The sequence below is a fragment of the Stenella coeruleoalba genome (genome assembly GCF_951394435.1).
Source record: "Stenella coeruleoalba genome assembly, chromosome: X".
NCBI classification, from domain to species: Eukaryota; Metazoa; Chordata; class Mammalia; order Artiodactyla; family Delphinidae; genus Stenella; species Stenella coeruleoalba.
In genome coordinates, this window is record NC_137152.1 from 122,220,002 (window position 1) to 122,234,623 (window position 14,622).

General features: G+C 59.8%; 4 protein-coding genes across 4 annotated transcripts; all 4 read right to left on the bottom strand.

The window, feature by feature from the left end:
* Positions 1-630: 630 nt before the first annotated feature.
* Positions 631-2,973, bottom strand: LOC307181029 (paraneoplastic antigen Ma6F-like). Its single transcript, XM_079911782.1, has one exon. It carries the CDS (start codon positions 2,913-2,915, stop codon positions 1,734-1,736), a length of 1,182 nt encoding a protein of 393 aa, XP_079767908.1. The 5' UTR covers positions 2,916-2,973; the 3' UTR covers positions 631-1,733.
* A 10-nt stretch (positions 2,974-2,983) lies between these two features.
* Positions 2,984-4,587, bottom strand: LOC307180689 (paraneoplastic antigen Ma6E-like; the record flags this gene model as incomplete). The annotated part of the gene is made up of 3 exons (XM_079911054.1): positions 4,217-4,587; positions 3,857-4,036; positions 2,984-3,012 (listed from the first exon to the last, which is right to left on the bottom strand). The coding sequence occupies exons 1-3, from the start codon at positions 4,584-4,586 to the stop codon at positions 2,984-2,986; spliced, it is 579 nt and encodes a 192-aa protein (XP_079767180.1). The 5' UTR covers position 4,587.
* Positions 4,588-8,271: 3,684 nt separating this feature from the next.
* Positions 8,272-10,614, bottom strand: LOC307180758 (paraneoplastic antigen Ma6F-like). The gene has a single exon (XM_079911152.1). The coding sequence runs from the start codon at positions 10,554-10,556 to the stop codon at positions 9,375-9,377; it is 1,182 nt and encodes a 393-aa protein (XP_079767278.1). The 5' UTR covers positions 10,557-10,614; the 3' UTR covers positions 8,272-9,374.
* Positions 10,615-10,624: 10 nt separating this feature from the next.
* Positions 10,625-12,502, bottom strand: LOC307180690 (uncharacterized protein; the record flags this gene model as incomplete). The annotated part of the gene is made up of 4 exons (XM_079911055.1): positions 11,837-12,502; positions 11,495-11,674; positions 10,919-11,386; positions 10,625-10,653 (listed from the first exon to the last, which is right to left on the bottom strand). Exons 1-4 carry the CDS (start codon positions 12,222-12,224, stop codon positions 10,625-10,627), a joined length of 1,065 nt encoding a protein of 354 aa, XP_079767181.1. The 5' UTR covers positions 12,225-12,502.
* Between the last annotated feature and the right edge of the window lie 2,120 nt (positions 12,503-14,622).

Here is a 14,622-nt window from a genome sequence, read left to right on the forward strand (position 1 = left end):
GTGTCTCTATTTCTGCCCTGCAAAGCGGTTCATCTGTACCACTTATCTAGGTTCCACATATGTGCATTAATACACGATATTTGTTTCTCTCTTTCTGACTTCCTTCACTCTGTATGACAGTCTCTAGATCCATCCACATCTCTACAAATGACCCAATTTCGTTCCTTTGTACGGCTGAGTAATAAATAATAGTAATAAAGCTCTTCTTCATATGGACTGGTTTCTTGTCTAGCTGTATCAACTAGCCATCTTCTCACATGGCACAAGAGGATGAGGCAGCCGTCTGGGGCCTCTTTTATAAGGGAGGTAATCTCATTCATGAGGGCTCCCCCCTCATGGGCTAATCACTTCCCAGGGCCCCACCTCCAAATCCCATCCCTTTGGGGGTTAGAGTTTAACAGGTGAATGAGGGGGAGAGGTTTACAAATATTCAGTCCATAGCAGTGTCTGTCCATCTATTGTTGCTCCTATGTTCCCTTTTTCCTGCTGAGATAATCAAGGTTTTCATTTACATTTTAACTTCTCTACTGCCTTTTTAGGCCATTATCAGTTTTTGCTAAAACTTTACAATTCACCTATGAAATGGAAAAAAGCGCTCACCATCGCTGGGTCTGCAAAGTGCCTACCTTACCCTCTCCCCGGAGAGGTGTCCCATGGGTGCTGAGCAGGAATCGGACTCTGGACCCCCGCCCTCACCCGCAGCAGCCCTTTCCCTCCATTGCCCACAGCAGAGGCCAGACTCAGATGAAACGTTCAGGGAAATTTATTAAACAGAAACATTGACTGAAACCATTGAACACAGGGCATAACAACACACAGAGGAACTTCTAACGGCCACCGGAGCTCACGGGTCCCGGCCTCACCCAAGGTCCTCAAAAAGGTGCCTCCGCTACACCCCACCCGGCGGCCCTCCATCCCCCCCCAGTCTCCCTTCCTGAGGGCCCCGCGGGTGGCCTCTCGCCAGGAGGATGGGCGCCGGCCATGCCCGCTCCCCCCAGGGCAGACCCTCCATTTCAGGCCCACATGCCCGGGGCCTGGCCCTGCCCTATGGCGGGCACAGGACAGTCCCACAGCAGGGCGCACGCCACCGAGCCGGGGACGTGGAGTCCCGAGGAACAACGGGGTGGCCCAGCAGAACACAAGCCCTGGGGGGCCTCCCGCAGACCTCCTGCAGCCCCGGTCAAGGTCTTCCTTCCCAAGGTCCCAGGTGGGATCCCAGGTCCTGGGGTGGGTGCTGGCTGTGACCTCGTCCATCCCGTCCTTCCCGCCGGCTCCTGGGACTGGGCTCGGGGTCTCCACGCCGTGCAGGGGTTGGGGGAACTGCTCAGAGGAGAACACATGCACATTTCCACAACAAGAAGCAGCGCTGGGCCTGAATCTATGCCCAGAAAGCACACGTTGAGCTCACGACACTGGCCCACAGAGACCAGAGCCTTGGCTGGCTCGTGGCGCACCTCAGGGCTCTGCGAGGGGACGATGGCTAGGGTGTGTGTGTTGGGGGGAGGGGAGCGGGGGCTGGGGGTTTCCTTGACACCTGGGTCCCTCTGGGGCCTACAGGGACACATTTGGGCTTGCCAGTACAGGGAGCAACCTGCCCCAGGGGATGATGAATAGGGGTCCCCTCTCAGGAGGGAGGCCCAGGCACCTGGAGTGGCCCCTAATATGGGGCCAGTAGGCTGCCAGGCCTGGCCTCCCCCTGCCTGCAAGCCTGGCAGCCCCACGGCCTGCTGAGCCTAGTGGCCCGAGGTGGACCCCGGGGGGCTCATCTCTGCAGCCCCGTCCTCATTTCCCGGCTCTTCTGGGATGGGCTTGAGCCCCTCCTCGGGGGTCTCCTCGGCCTCCTGGCCTCCTGCCTGGGCGAGGCCCTCTGGCTCCCAGCCAGGACCTCCTGGGGCCACCGGGGAAGCACTGCCCATCCGGCCAGGCATGGGGACCCCGGGGGCATCTGAGGGTCCTGCCTGACCTAGGCCCGCAGGGGCGGCAGCACTTCCATCTTCCTGAGTGGCCGCGGACGCCTTGCTGGTCTCCCCAGGGCCAGGGGCTGCCCTGGCGGCACCATGGTCTTCAGGGGCCGCCTCGCCAGCCTTGGCAGTGCCGGCAACTGCCGCACTGGCCTCCTCACGTGCCGGGTGGTCCTCGGCGCTCCCTTCCTTGGAACGGGCGGCCTGGGCGGTGCTATCTTCACCATGTGCAGTGGTGCCTGCGGTGATGGCCTCATGGGCCGGGGCGGCCTGGGCGGCTGCTGCCAGGACTGCAACGTCCACACGGGCCTCTTCCTGCCCTGGGAAGTGCTCCCTGCTAGCCGGGTCGGCGTCCCAGGCCTCGGTCTTCTGGATGAGCCGCAGCATGCCCGCAAAGCCGGGAGGCCTCCTCATCAGCCGCCTCCTCCTCAGCGTGTCCCGGAGCGTGTCGTTCAGCCGGGCCCGCGTCAGCACCTGCCGGGCGCGCGCCTGGTCCGCCATGGCCGGGTGGATGGCCCCCTTCTCCAGGGCCGACTGCAGCAGGCCTTCCAGGCGCATCACGTACGCAGAGAGAGTCTCCTGGGGCCGCTGGGCACAGGTCACGAACTTCAGCCGAGCACTCCCCCGGGGGTCCTTGTTCCCAAACACCTGCACCAGCGCGGCCAGGCAGTCCTGGGCAGCCAGCTCGGGATCTTCCGCCAGGAGGCCGCGCAGGAGGTCCAGCGCGGGGCCGCGCAAGCTCTCCACCAGCCTCCTCCTCCTCTCCCTCTCAGACACGTGGCGCCACAGGTGCAGCGTGTGGCTGGCCTGCTCCAGCCAGCTCTCAGAGGACCCTTCCCCGTGGCCCGACTCTTCCATCCCAGAGAAGGTTCCCAGCTCCTGGTAGCCCATGCTGTCCAGCACGGGCTGCGAGGCCTGCCTCCACTGCTGGGTCCCGGGCCCTGCCTCACCCATGGCGCCTGCCGCTGTCACAACTGCTTCCTCAGGCGCAGCCGTTGCCCCGCCCGTGGGTCCTGCCATACTCAGAAGTCCTGCCACGCCTGCAACATTTCTGTAACCTGCAGCTCCTTCCTCATCTGACTCAGCTCCTGCTTCACCTTCAGCTCCTGCTTGACCCTCAGCTCCTGCTTGACCCTCAGCTCCTTCCGCACCTGCAGCTCCTTCCTCACCTGCAGCTCCCTCCTCACCTGCAGCTCCCTCCTCACCTTCAGCTCCCTCCTCACCTTCATCTCCCTCCTCACCTGCAGCTCCTTCCTCATCTGACTCAGCTCCTGCTTCACCTTCATCTCCTGCATCACCTGCAGCTCCTTCCTCACCTGCAGCTCCTGCCTCACCTGCAACTCCTGCCTCACCTGAGGTTCTGTCGTCACCTGCAGCTCCTTCCTCATCTGACACTCCTGCTTCACCTTCAGCTCCTGCTTGACCCTCAGATCTTTCCCCACCTGCAGCTCCTGCCTCACCTGAGGCTCCCTCCTCACCTGAAGCTCCTTCCTCGCCTGCATCTCCTGCCTCACCTACAGCTCCCTCCTCACCTGCATCTCCTGCCTCACCTTCAGCCCCCTCCTCACCTGCAGCTCCCTCCTCACCTGCAGCTCCCTCCTCACCTTCAGCTCCCTCCTCACCCTCAGCTCCCTCCTCACCTGCAGCTCCTTCCTCATCTGACTCAGCTCCTGCTTCACCTTCAGCTCCTGCTTCACCTGCAGCTCCTTCCTCACCTGCAGCTCCTTCCTCATCTGAGGCTCCCTCCTCACCTGCAGCTCCTTCCTCACCTGCAGCTCCTGCCTCACCTGCAACTCCTGCCTCACCTGAGGTTCTGTCGTCACCTGCAGCTCCTTCCTCATCTGACACTCCTGCTTCACCTTCAGCTCCTGCTTGACCCTCAGATCTTTCCCCACCTGCAGCTCCTGCCTCACCTGAGGCTCCCTCCTCACCTGCAGCTCCTGCCTCACCTGCAGCTCCCTCCTCACCTGCAGCTCCTGCCTCACCTGAGGCTCCCTCCTCACCTGCAGCTCCCTCCTCACCTGCAGCTCCCTCCTCCCCTTCAGCTCCCTCCTCACCTAAGGCTCCCTCCTCACCTGTGTCTCCCTCCATACCTGCGACTCCCGCCTCCCCTGCAGCTCCCTCCTCCCCTTCAGCTCCCTCCTCACCTAAGGCTCCCTCCTCACCTGTGTCTCCCTCCATACCTGCGACTCCCGCCTCCCCTGCAGCTTCCTCCTCCCCTGCAGTTCTTGAGTGACCTGCAGTTCCTGCCTCACCCGCCCTGCCAACCACTGCTTGTCCCTGGGGCTGCGCAGGGAAATTGGGTCTATCCTGTGAATCAGCATCAGGGGCCTGGGGCAGGCAGACCACAGTCCAGGGCCCTCCCTTGCCTGGTATTTGGCGGGGGAGCAAGCTTCGATTTAAACACTCAGCAAACTCGACCAGGGCAACACTCGACCCCAGCTCCTTTCTGTAGACCTTGCCCAGCACTCGGTATCTGCCCAGGGAATGCAGGGCAGCCTGCACAGCCTCCTGGAATTCCTGGTCTTTGCAGTCATCTGGGATTCCCAGGATGAGCAGAGATCGCTGAGCGTTCACGCCCATCGACCTGCACCAGTCCCGCAATACCGCCAGAGCCATCGCCATCTCCGAGGACCTGAGGGTGGGGGGAAGCGATCACCAGGAGTGCACAGGCTGTTGAAGTGTGGGAACCGGCCTGTGGGTGCAAAGAGGAGAGAATCATGTTTGTGCCACACAGCCCACCCTAGTGCCCCTCACAGCAGCAGCCTGGAGCACCTCCCTGCCCTGTTTGGTTTGTTTGACTTTAGGAAACTTTTTTTACAAATTACATTTATTTACAAGATAGAAGGCTAGGGACTTCCCTGGTGGCACAGTGGTTAAGAATCCACCTGCCAGTGCAGGACACACAGGTTCGATCCCTGGTCCGGGAAGATCCCACAAGCCGCGGAGCAACTAACCCCACGCGCCGCAACCACTGACCCAGCGCTCTAGAGCCCACGAGCCACAACTACTGAGTCCACGTGACACAACTACTGAAGCCCACATGCCTGGAGCCCATGCTCTGCAACAAGAGAAGCCACCGTAATGAGAGGCCTGCGCACCGCAACGAAGAGTAGCCCCCGCTCGCTGCACCTAGAGAAAGCCCGCGCGCAGCAACAAAGACCCAACGCAGCCCAAAGTAAAAATAAAATTTAAAAATAATAACAAAAGAGCACTTGTTGCGTACGACTCAAGAAACAATAATAAAATAAAATAAAATAATTTTTTTAAAAAAGACAGATAGAAGGCTCGTCACCTTTTCTACATTTCTGGCCTCAGTTTTAGGAAGCTGCCTTTTTCCCAAGGAATTTTTCAAGTCTTCCAATTTGTTAGCATAAACATTTCCATAATGTCCCATAATATTCCCCTACATCCTCTTTGTTAATGTACATCTGATCCGTAACGTTGGCCCTCTTTCATTCCTCATATTGGGGATCAGCGTTCTTTCTATGTTTCCGTGATTCATCGTTCTAGGACTTGCTCGGTTTCCTTGCTCTTTTGAAAGAAGCGCGTGGCTTTGTTCACCGTGTCCATAATTTGCTTTCTATCACTGATTTCCTCTCTTAGCTCTCTTATTACTTCATTTTATGTTTCCTTTGCTCTTCTTCTTCTAGCATCTCTCAATGGACTGTTAGCTCACTGATTTTATGTCCTGACTCTTTTCTAACAGAAGCATTTAGAGGAATACAGTTTCCTCCTGTCGCTTTTTGCTGCCTCCCACTAATTTTGGTAAGTTGTGCGTTTTTAGTATTCACTTGGAAACATTTTCTAAGTCCCTCTGTGTTTTTTCTCTTTGATCCATGGGTTTCCCAATATTTGAAGATATATTATCATTAGTACCATCAAATAAAATTCCCCCGTGATGAGAAAACTTATCATGTAAACTTGCAATACTGCTAAATTTATGGAGACTGTTTTACAACTCTGGTATGGCGTGTCCGGGTGAATGTGCAAAGCACCCTCGTAAAGAATCTGTGTACTCTGTGTGGAGGCCAGGGCCTTGCCCTGCCCACCCACCTCTGCAATTCCTGTGCCACCCGGACAGAGGCGACCTGAAGCTCTCGATGCCTCATGCAGTGGGCCAGAGCCCCTCCCTGGACCCCACAAATCCATCTGCCATGGCCAACAGCCTCCACCAGATCACAGCAGCCCCAGCACCTCCCCCCTCTCAGCTTCACTTACGCCCCCCCGTGGCCAGGCGGCTCCTCCCCGACCCCTCGCACTACATCCCCTCCATACACCCTCCCCCACCCACCAGCTGGTGGCGCTCCGCTCTGGGCCCTGGAAGCCGGGCGCCCCGCCATGCGTAGAGGTCAGACGGCCTCTCTCACCTCCCCACACCGGGGAGTCCTCCCCCGAGCACACTCAGCGCCAGGGGCTCTCGCTTCTCGTACCCCAGACGCAGAGCCCACCCGTCTTGCCCCCGCCCACCCGGGAGCCGGAGCCCCCTAACTGCCACGAGCGTCCTCCCCCCCACCCCACGCCCCGCCCTGCCCCGGCGGGAGCTCCCCTAACGCCTACCGCACCCGCGCCCGGGAGTCCTCCCCAGCGACCCCCGCCTCAGCCTTCCTCCCGCCACACGCAGCAGCCGTTAGCCCTCCCCTCCGGTCTCGGCCCCGGGGGTGGGGCCCGCCCGTCCGATCCTCCCCACCCCCGCAGCCAGTCGTCCTCTCCTCTGGCCCCCAAGGCCGGCCCCACCCGACCAGCAGGAAGCCCTCCGCTCAGGCCCCCCCCACGCTTAGCCATCAGCCCCACCCTCTGCACCCCGACTCCAGAACGCCCCCCACCAGCCACCCCGGAAGCCAGCGGTCCTCCCCTCTGACCCGCTCACTGGGGGACCCTTCCCTCAGCCCCCCTTCAGCCCGCTACCCTCCGCCGCCGCTCCCCCACTCCCAACCGAGCAGCCCGTAGCCCTCCCCCGACCTCCACTCCTTCCCGGGGCCCCCGGTACCTGCGGAGTCCAGCCCCCGGCAGAGCCCCCGCCTGTCTCCTGACTCGCTCTGACTCTGTGGATGGCTCCGGAGTCCCGCTCACGAGGGGCTGAAGAGCTCGTCTCAGCAGAGCAGCCAGGAACTGTGCCGCCGACTGTCCCAGGCACTCTGTGCGAACGCCACGTGGGCTTCCGGGTGCTCCCGGAAGCCCCAGGAAGATGAGGGAGAAAGTTCTAGACGTCTCTTTACCGAGAAACTGGTTGGATCAGAAGAGCACGTGAGGAGGCGCTCTGCTACGGAAGCAGCAGTAGCCATGCGCACTGAGGGCCTGAGGTTCCAAGGCTTGGCGCCTCCGGAAGCGAAAGACACGCCCATTGGCCTTCCACCAATAGGAAGGCCTCCTGCGAGGCTGCGGAGTTGGGGGAGCGAACTTGGCGATGCAGAGCCCGTTGTGGCAAGTATGTCCATTTGTCTTTACAGGTGGTTTTCTACTGTGATTGATAATGTCATAAACCTATTCTTATTTCTTTGGTTTGTTTTAACTTTTGAATTTTATTTTATGTATTTTTTTATACAGCAGGTTCTTATGAGTTACCCATTTTATACCTATTAGCGTACATATGTCAATCCCAATCTCCCAATTCATCACCCCCCCCGCCCGCCCCCACCATTTTCTCACCTTGGTGCCCATATGTTTGTGCTCTACGTCTGTGTCTCTATTTCTGCCCTGCAAAGCGGTTCATCTGTACCACTTATCTAGGTTCCACATATGTGCATTAATACACGATATTTGTTTCTCTCTTTCTGACTTCCTTCACTCTGTATGACAGTCTCTAGATCCATCCACATCTCTACAAATGACCCAATTTCGTTCCTTTGTACGGCTGAGTAATAAATAATAGTAATAAAGCTCTTCTTCATATGGACTGGTTTCTTGTCTAGTTGTATCAACTAGCCATCTTCTCACATGGCACAAGAGGATGAGGCAGCCGTCTGGGGCCTCTTTTATAAGGGAGGTAATCTCATTCATGAGGGCTCCCCCCTCATGGGCTAATCACTTCCCAGGGCCCCACCTCCAAATCCCATCCCTTTGGGGGTTAGAGTTTAACAGGTGAATGAGGGGGAGAGGTTTACAAATATTCAGTCCATAGCAGTGTCTGTCCATCTATTGTTGCTCCTATGTTCCCTTTTTCCTGCTGAGATAATCAAGGTTTTCATTTACATTTTAACTTCTCTACTGCCTTTTTAGGCCATTATCAGTTTTTGCTAAAACTTTACAATTCACCTATGAAATGGAAAAAAGCGCTCACCATCGCTGGGTCTGCAAAGTGCCTACCTTACCCTCTCCCCGGAGAGGTGTCCCATGGGTGCTGAGCAGGAATCGGACTCTGGACCCCCGCCCTCACCCGCAGCAGCCCTTTCCCTCCATTGCCCACAGCAGAGGCCAGACTCAGATGAAACGTTCAGGGAAATTTATTAAACAGAAACATTGACTGAAACCATTGAACACAGGGCATAACAACACACAGAGGAACTTCTAACGGCCACCGGAGCTCACGGGTCCCGGCCTCACCCAAGGTCCTCAAAAAGGTGCCTCCGCTACACCCCACCCGGCGGCCCTCCATCCCCCCCCAGTCTCCCTTCCTGAGGGCCCCGCGGGTGGCCTCTCGCCAGGAGGATGGGCGCCGGCCATGCCCGCTCCCCCCAGGGCAGACCCTCCATTTCAGGCCCACATGCCCGGGGCCTGGCCCTGCCCTATGGCGGGCACAGGACAGTCCCACAGCAGGGCGCACGCCACCGAGCCGGGGACGTGGAGTCCCGAGGAACAACGGGGTGGCCCAGCAGAACACAAGCCCTGGGGGGCCTCCCGCAGACCTCCTGCAGCCCCGGTCAAGGTCTTCCTTCCCAAGGTCCCAGGTGGGATCCCAGGTCCTGGGGTGGGTGCTGGCTGTGACCTCGTCCATCCCGTCCTTCCCGCCGGCTCCTGGGACTGGGCTCGGGGTCTCCACGCCGTGCAGGGGTTGGGGGAACTGCTCAGAGGAGAACACATGCACATTTCCACAACAAGAAGCAGCGCTGGGCCTGAATCTATGCCCAGAAAGCACACGTTGAGCTCACGACACTGGCCCACAGAGACCAGAGCCTTGGCTGGCTCGTGGCGCACCTCAGGGCTCTGCGAGGGGACGATGGCTAGGGTGTGTGTGTTGGGGGGAGGGGAGCGGGGGCTGGGGGTTTCCTTGACACCTGGGTCCCTCTGGGGCCTACAGGGACACATTTGGGCTTGCCAGTACAGGGAGCAACCTGCCCCAGGGGATGATGAATAGGGGTCCCCTCTCAGGAGGGAGGCCCAGGCACCTGGAGTGGCCCCTAATATGGGGCCAGTAGGCTGCCAGGCCTGGCCTCCCCCTGCCTGCAAGCCTGGCAGCCCCACGGCCTGCTGAGCCTAGTGGCCCGAGGTGGACCCCGGGGGGCTCATCTCTGCAGCCCCGTCCTCATTTCCCGGCTCTTCTGGGATGGGCTTGAGCCCCTCCTCGGGGGTCTCCTCGGCCTCCTGGCCTCCTGCCTGGGCGAGGCCCTCTGGCTCCCAGCCAGGACCTCCTGGGGCCACCGGGGAAGCACTGCCCATCCGGCCAGGCATGGGGACCCCGGGGGCATCTGAGGGTCCTGCCTGACCTAGGCCCGCAGGGGCGGCAGCACTTCCATCTTCCTGAGTGGCCGCGGACGCCTTGCTGGTCTCCCCAGGGCCAGGGGCTGCCCTGGCGGCACCATGGTCTTCAGGGGCCGCCTCGCCAGCCTTGGCAGTGCCGGCAACTGCCGCACTGGCCTCCTCACGTGCCGGGTGGTCCTCGGCGCTCCCTTCCTTGGAACGGGCGGCCTGGGCGGTGCTATCTTCACCATGTGCAGTGGTGCCTGCGGTGATGGCCTCATGGGCCGGGGCGGCCTGGGCGGCTGCTGCCAGGACTGCAACGTCCACACGGGCCTCTTCCTGCCCTGGGAAGTGCTCCCTGCTAGCCGGGTCGGCGTCCCAGGCCTCGGTCTTCTGGATGAGCCGCAGCATGCCCGCAAAGCCGGGAGGCCTCCTCATCAGCCGCCTCCTCCTCAGCGTGTCCCGGAGCGTGTCGTTCAGCCGGGCCCGCGTCAGCACCTGCCGGGCGCGCGCCTGGTCCGCCATGGCCGGGTGGATGGCCCCCTTCTCCAGGGCCGACTGCAGCAGGCCTTCCAGGCGCATCACGTACGCAGAGAGAGTCTCCTGGGGCCGCTGGGCACAGGTCACGAACTTCAGCCGAGCACTCCCCCGGGGGTCCTTGTTCCCAAACACCTGCACCAGCGCGGCCAGGCAGTCCTGGGCAGCCAGCTCGGGATCTTCCGCCAGGAGGCCGCGCAGGAGGTCCAGCGCGGGGCCGCGCAAGCTCTCCACCAGCCTCCTCCTCCTCTCCCTCTCAGACACGTGGCGCCACAGGTGCAGCGTGTGGCTGGCCTGCTCCAGCCAGCTCTCAGAGGACCCTTCCCCGTGGCCCGACTCTTCCATCCCAGAGAAGGTTCCCAGCTCCTGGTAGCCCATGCTGTCCAGCACGGGCTGCGAGGCCTGCCTCCACTGCTGGGTCCCGGGCCCTGCCTCACCCATGGCGCCTGCCGCTGTCACAACTGCTTCCTCAGGCGCAGCCGTTGCCCCGCCCGTGGGTCCTGCCATACTCAGAAGTCCTGCCACGCCTGCAACATTTCTGTAACCTGCAGCTCCTTCCTCATCTGACTCAGCTCCTGCTTCACCTTCAGCTCCTGCTTGACCCTCAGCTCCTGCTTGACCCTCAGCTCCTTCCGCACCTGCAGCTCCTTCCTCACCTGCAGCTCCCTCCTCACCTGCAGCTCCCTCCTCACCTTCAGCTCCCTCCTCACCTTCATCTCCCTCCTCACCTGCAGCTCCTTCCTCATCTGACTCAGCTCCTGCTTCACCTTCATCTCCTGCATCACCTGCAGCTCCTTCCTCACCTGCAGCTCCTGCCTCACCTGCAACTCCTGCCTCACCTGAGGTTCTGTCGTCACCTGCAGCTCCTTCCTCATCTGACACTCCTGCTTCACCTTCAGCTCCTGCTTGACCCTCAGATCTTTCCCCACCTGCAGCTCCTGCCTCACCTGAGGCTCCCTCCTCACCTGAAGCTCCTTCCTCGCCTGCATCTCCTGCCTCACCTACAGCTCCCTCCTCACCTGCATCTCCTGCCTCACCTTCAGCCCCCTCCTCACCTGCAGCTCCCTCACCTGCAGCTCCCTCCTCACCTTCAGCTCCCTCCTCACCCTCAGCTCCCTCCTCACCTGCAGCTCCTTCCTCATCTGACTCAGCTCCTGCTTCACCTTCAGCTCCTGCTTCACCTGCAGCTCCTTCCTCACCTGCAGCTCCTTCCTCATCTGAGGCTCCCTCCTCACCTGCAGCTCCTTCCTCACCTGCAGCTCCTGCCTCACCTGCAACTCCTGCCTCACCTGAGGTTCTGTCGTCACCTGCAGCTCCTTCCTCATCTGACACTCCTGCTTCACCTTCAGCTCCTGCTTGACCCTCAGATCTTTCCCCACCTGCAGCTCCTGCCTCACCTGAGGCTCCCTCCTCACCTGCAGCTCCTGCCTCACCTGCAGCTCCCTCCTCACCTGCAGCTCCTGCCTCACCTGAGGCTCCCTCCTCACCTGCAGCTCCCTCCTCACCTGCAGCTCCCTCCTCCCCTTCAGCTCCCTCCTCACCTAAGGCTCCCTCCTCACCTGTGTCTCCCTCCATACCTGCGACTCCCGCCTCCCCTGCAGCTCCCTCCTCCCCTTCAGCTCCCTCCTCACCTAAGGCTCCCTCCTCACCTGTGTCTCCCTCCATACCTGCGACTCCCGCCTCCCCTGCAGCTTCCTCCTCCCCTGCAGTTCTTGAGTGACCTGCAGTTCCTGCCTCACCCGCCCTGCCAACCACTGCTTGTCCCTGGGGCTGCGCAGGGAAATTGGGTCTATCCTGTGAATCAGCATCAGGGGCCTGGGGCAGGCAGACCACAGTCCAGGGCCCTCCCTTGCCTGGTATTTGGCGGGGGAGCAAGCTTCGATTTAAACACTCAGCAAACTCGACCAGGGCAACACTCGACCCCAGCTCCTTTCTGTAGACCTTGCCCAGCACTCGGTATCTGCCCAGGGAATGCAGGGCAGCCTGCACAGCCTCCTGGAATTCCTGGTCTTTGCAGTCATCTGGGATTCCCAGGATGAGCAGAGATCGCTGAGCGTTCACGCCCATCGACCTGCACCAGTCCCGCAATACCGCCAGAGCCATCGCCATCTCCGAGGACCTGAGGGTGGGGGGAAGCGATCACCAGGAGTGCACAGGCTGTTGAAGTGTGGGAACCGGCCTGTGGGTGCAAAGAGGAGAGAATCATGTTTGTGCCACACAGCCCACCCTAGTGCCCCTCACAGCAGCAGCCTGGAGCACCTCCCTGCCCTGTTTGGTTTGTTTGACTTTAGGAAACTTTTTTTACAAATTACATTTATTTACAAGATAGAAGGCTAGGGACTTCCCTGGTGGCACAGTGGTTAAGAATCCACCTGCCAGTGCAGGACACACAGGTTCGATCCCTGGTCCGGGAAGATCCCACAAGCCGCGGAGCAACTAACCCCACGCGCCGCAACCACTGACCCAGCGCTCTAGAGCCCACGAGCCACAACTACTGAGTCCACGTGACACAACTACTGAAGCCCACATGCCTGGAGCCCATGCTCTGCAACAAGAGAAGCCACCGTAATGAGAGGCCTGCGCACCGCAACGAAGAGTAGCCCCCGCTCGCTGCACCTAGAGAAAGCCCGCGCGCAGCAACAAAGACCCAACGCAGCCCAAAGTAAAAATAAAATTTAAAAATAATAACAAAAGAGCACTTGTTGCGTACGACTCAAGAAACAATAATAAAATAAAATAAAATAATTTTTTTAAAAAAGACAGATAGAAGGCTCGTCACCTTTTCTACATTTCTGGCCTCAGTTTTAGGAAGCTGCCTTTTTCCCAAGGAATTTTTCAAGTCTTCCAATTTGTTAGCATAAACATTTCCATAATGTCCCATAATATTCCCCTACATCCTCTTTGTTAATGTACATCTGATCCGTAACGTTGGCCCTCTTTCATTCCTCATATTGGGGATCAGCGTTCTTTCTATGTTTCCGTGATTCATCGTTCTAGGACTTGCTCGGTTTCCTTGCTCTTTTGAAAGAAGCGCGTGGCTTTGTTCACCGTGTCCATAATTTGCTTTCTATCACTGATTTCCTCTCTTAGCTCTCTTATTACTTCATTTTATGTTTCCTTTGCTCTTCTTCTTCTAGCATCTCTCAATGGACTGTTAGCTCACTGATTTTATGTCCTGACTCTTTTCTAACAGAAGCATTTAGAGGAATACAGTTTCCTCCTGTCGCTTTTTGCTGCCTCCCACTAATTTTGGTAAGTTGTGCTTTTTTAGTATTCACTTGGAAACATTTTCTAAGTCCCTCTGTGATTTTTCTCTTTGATCCATGGGTTTCCCAATATTTGAAGATATATTATCATTAGTACCATCAAATAAAATTCCCCCGTGATGAGAAAACTTATCATGGAAACTTGCAATACTGCTAAATTTATGGAGACTGTTTTACAACTCTGGTATGGCGTGTCCGGGTGAATGTGCAAAGCACCCTCGTAAAGAATCTGTGTACTGTGTGTGGAGGCCAGGGCCTTGCCCTGCCCACCCACCTCTGCAATTCCTGTGCCACCCGGACAGAGGCGACCTGAAGCTCTCGATGCCTCATGCACTGGGCCAGAGCCCCTCCCTGGACCCCCACAAATCCATCTGCCATGGCCAACAGCCTCCACCAGATCACAGCAGCCCCAGCGCCTCCCCCTCTCAGCTTCACTTACGCCCCCCCGTGGCCAGGCGGCTCCTCCCCGACCCCTCGCACTGCATCCCCTCCATACACCCTCCCCCACCCACCAGCTGGTGGCGCTCCGCTCTGGGCCCTGGAAGCCGGGCGCCCCGCCATGCGTAGAGGTCAGACGGCCTCTCTCACCTCCCCACACCGGGGAGTCCTCCCCCGAGCACACTCAGCGCCAGGGGCTCTCGCTTCTCGTACCCCAGACGCAGAGCCCACCCGTCTTGCCCCCGCCCACCCGGGAGCCGGAGCCCCCTAACTGCCACGAGCGTCCTCCCCCCCACCCCACGCCCCGCCCTGCCCCGGCGGGAGCTCCCCTAACGCCTACCGCACCCGCGCCCGGGAGTCCTCCCCAGCGACCCCCGCCTCAGCCTTCCTCCCGCCACACGCAGCAGCCGTTAGCCCTCCCCTCCGGTCTCGGCCCCGGGGGTGGGGCCCGCCCATCCCGTCCTCCCCACCCCCGCAGCCAGTCGTCCTCTCCTCTGGCCCCCAAGGCCGGCCCCACCCGACCAGCAGGAAGCCCTCCGCTCAGGCCCCCCCCACGCTTAGCCATCAGCCCCACCCTCTGCACCCCGACTCCAGAACGCCCCCCACCAGCCACCCCGGAAGCCAGCGGTCCTCCCCTCTGACCCGCTCACTGGGGGACCCTTCCCTCAGCCCCCCTTCAGCCCGCTACCCTCCGCCGCCGCTCCCCCACTCCCAACCGAGCAGCCCGTAGCCCTCCCCCGACCTCCACTCCTTCCCGGGGCCCCCGGTACCTGCGGAGTCCAGCCCCCGGCAGAGCCCCCGCC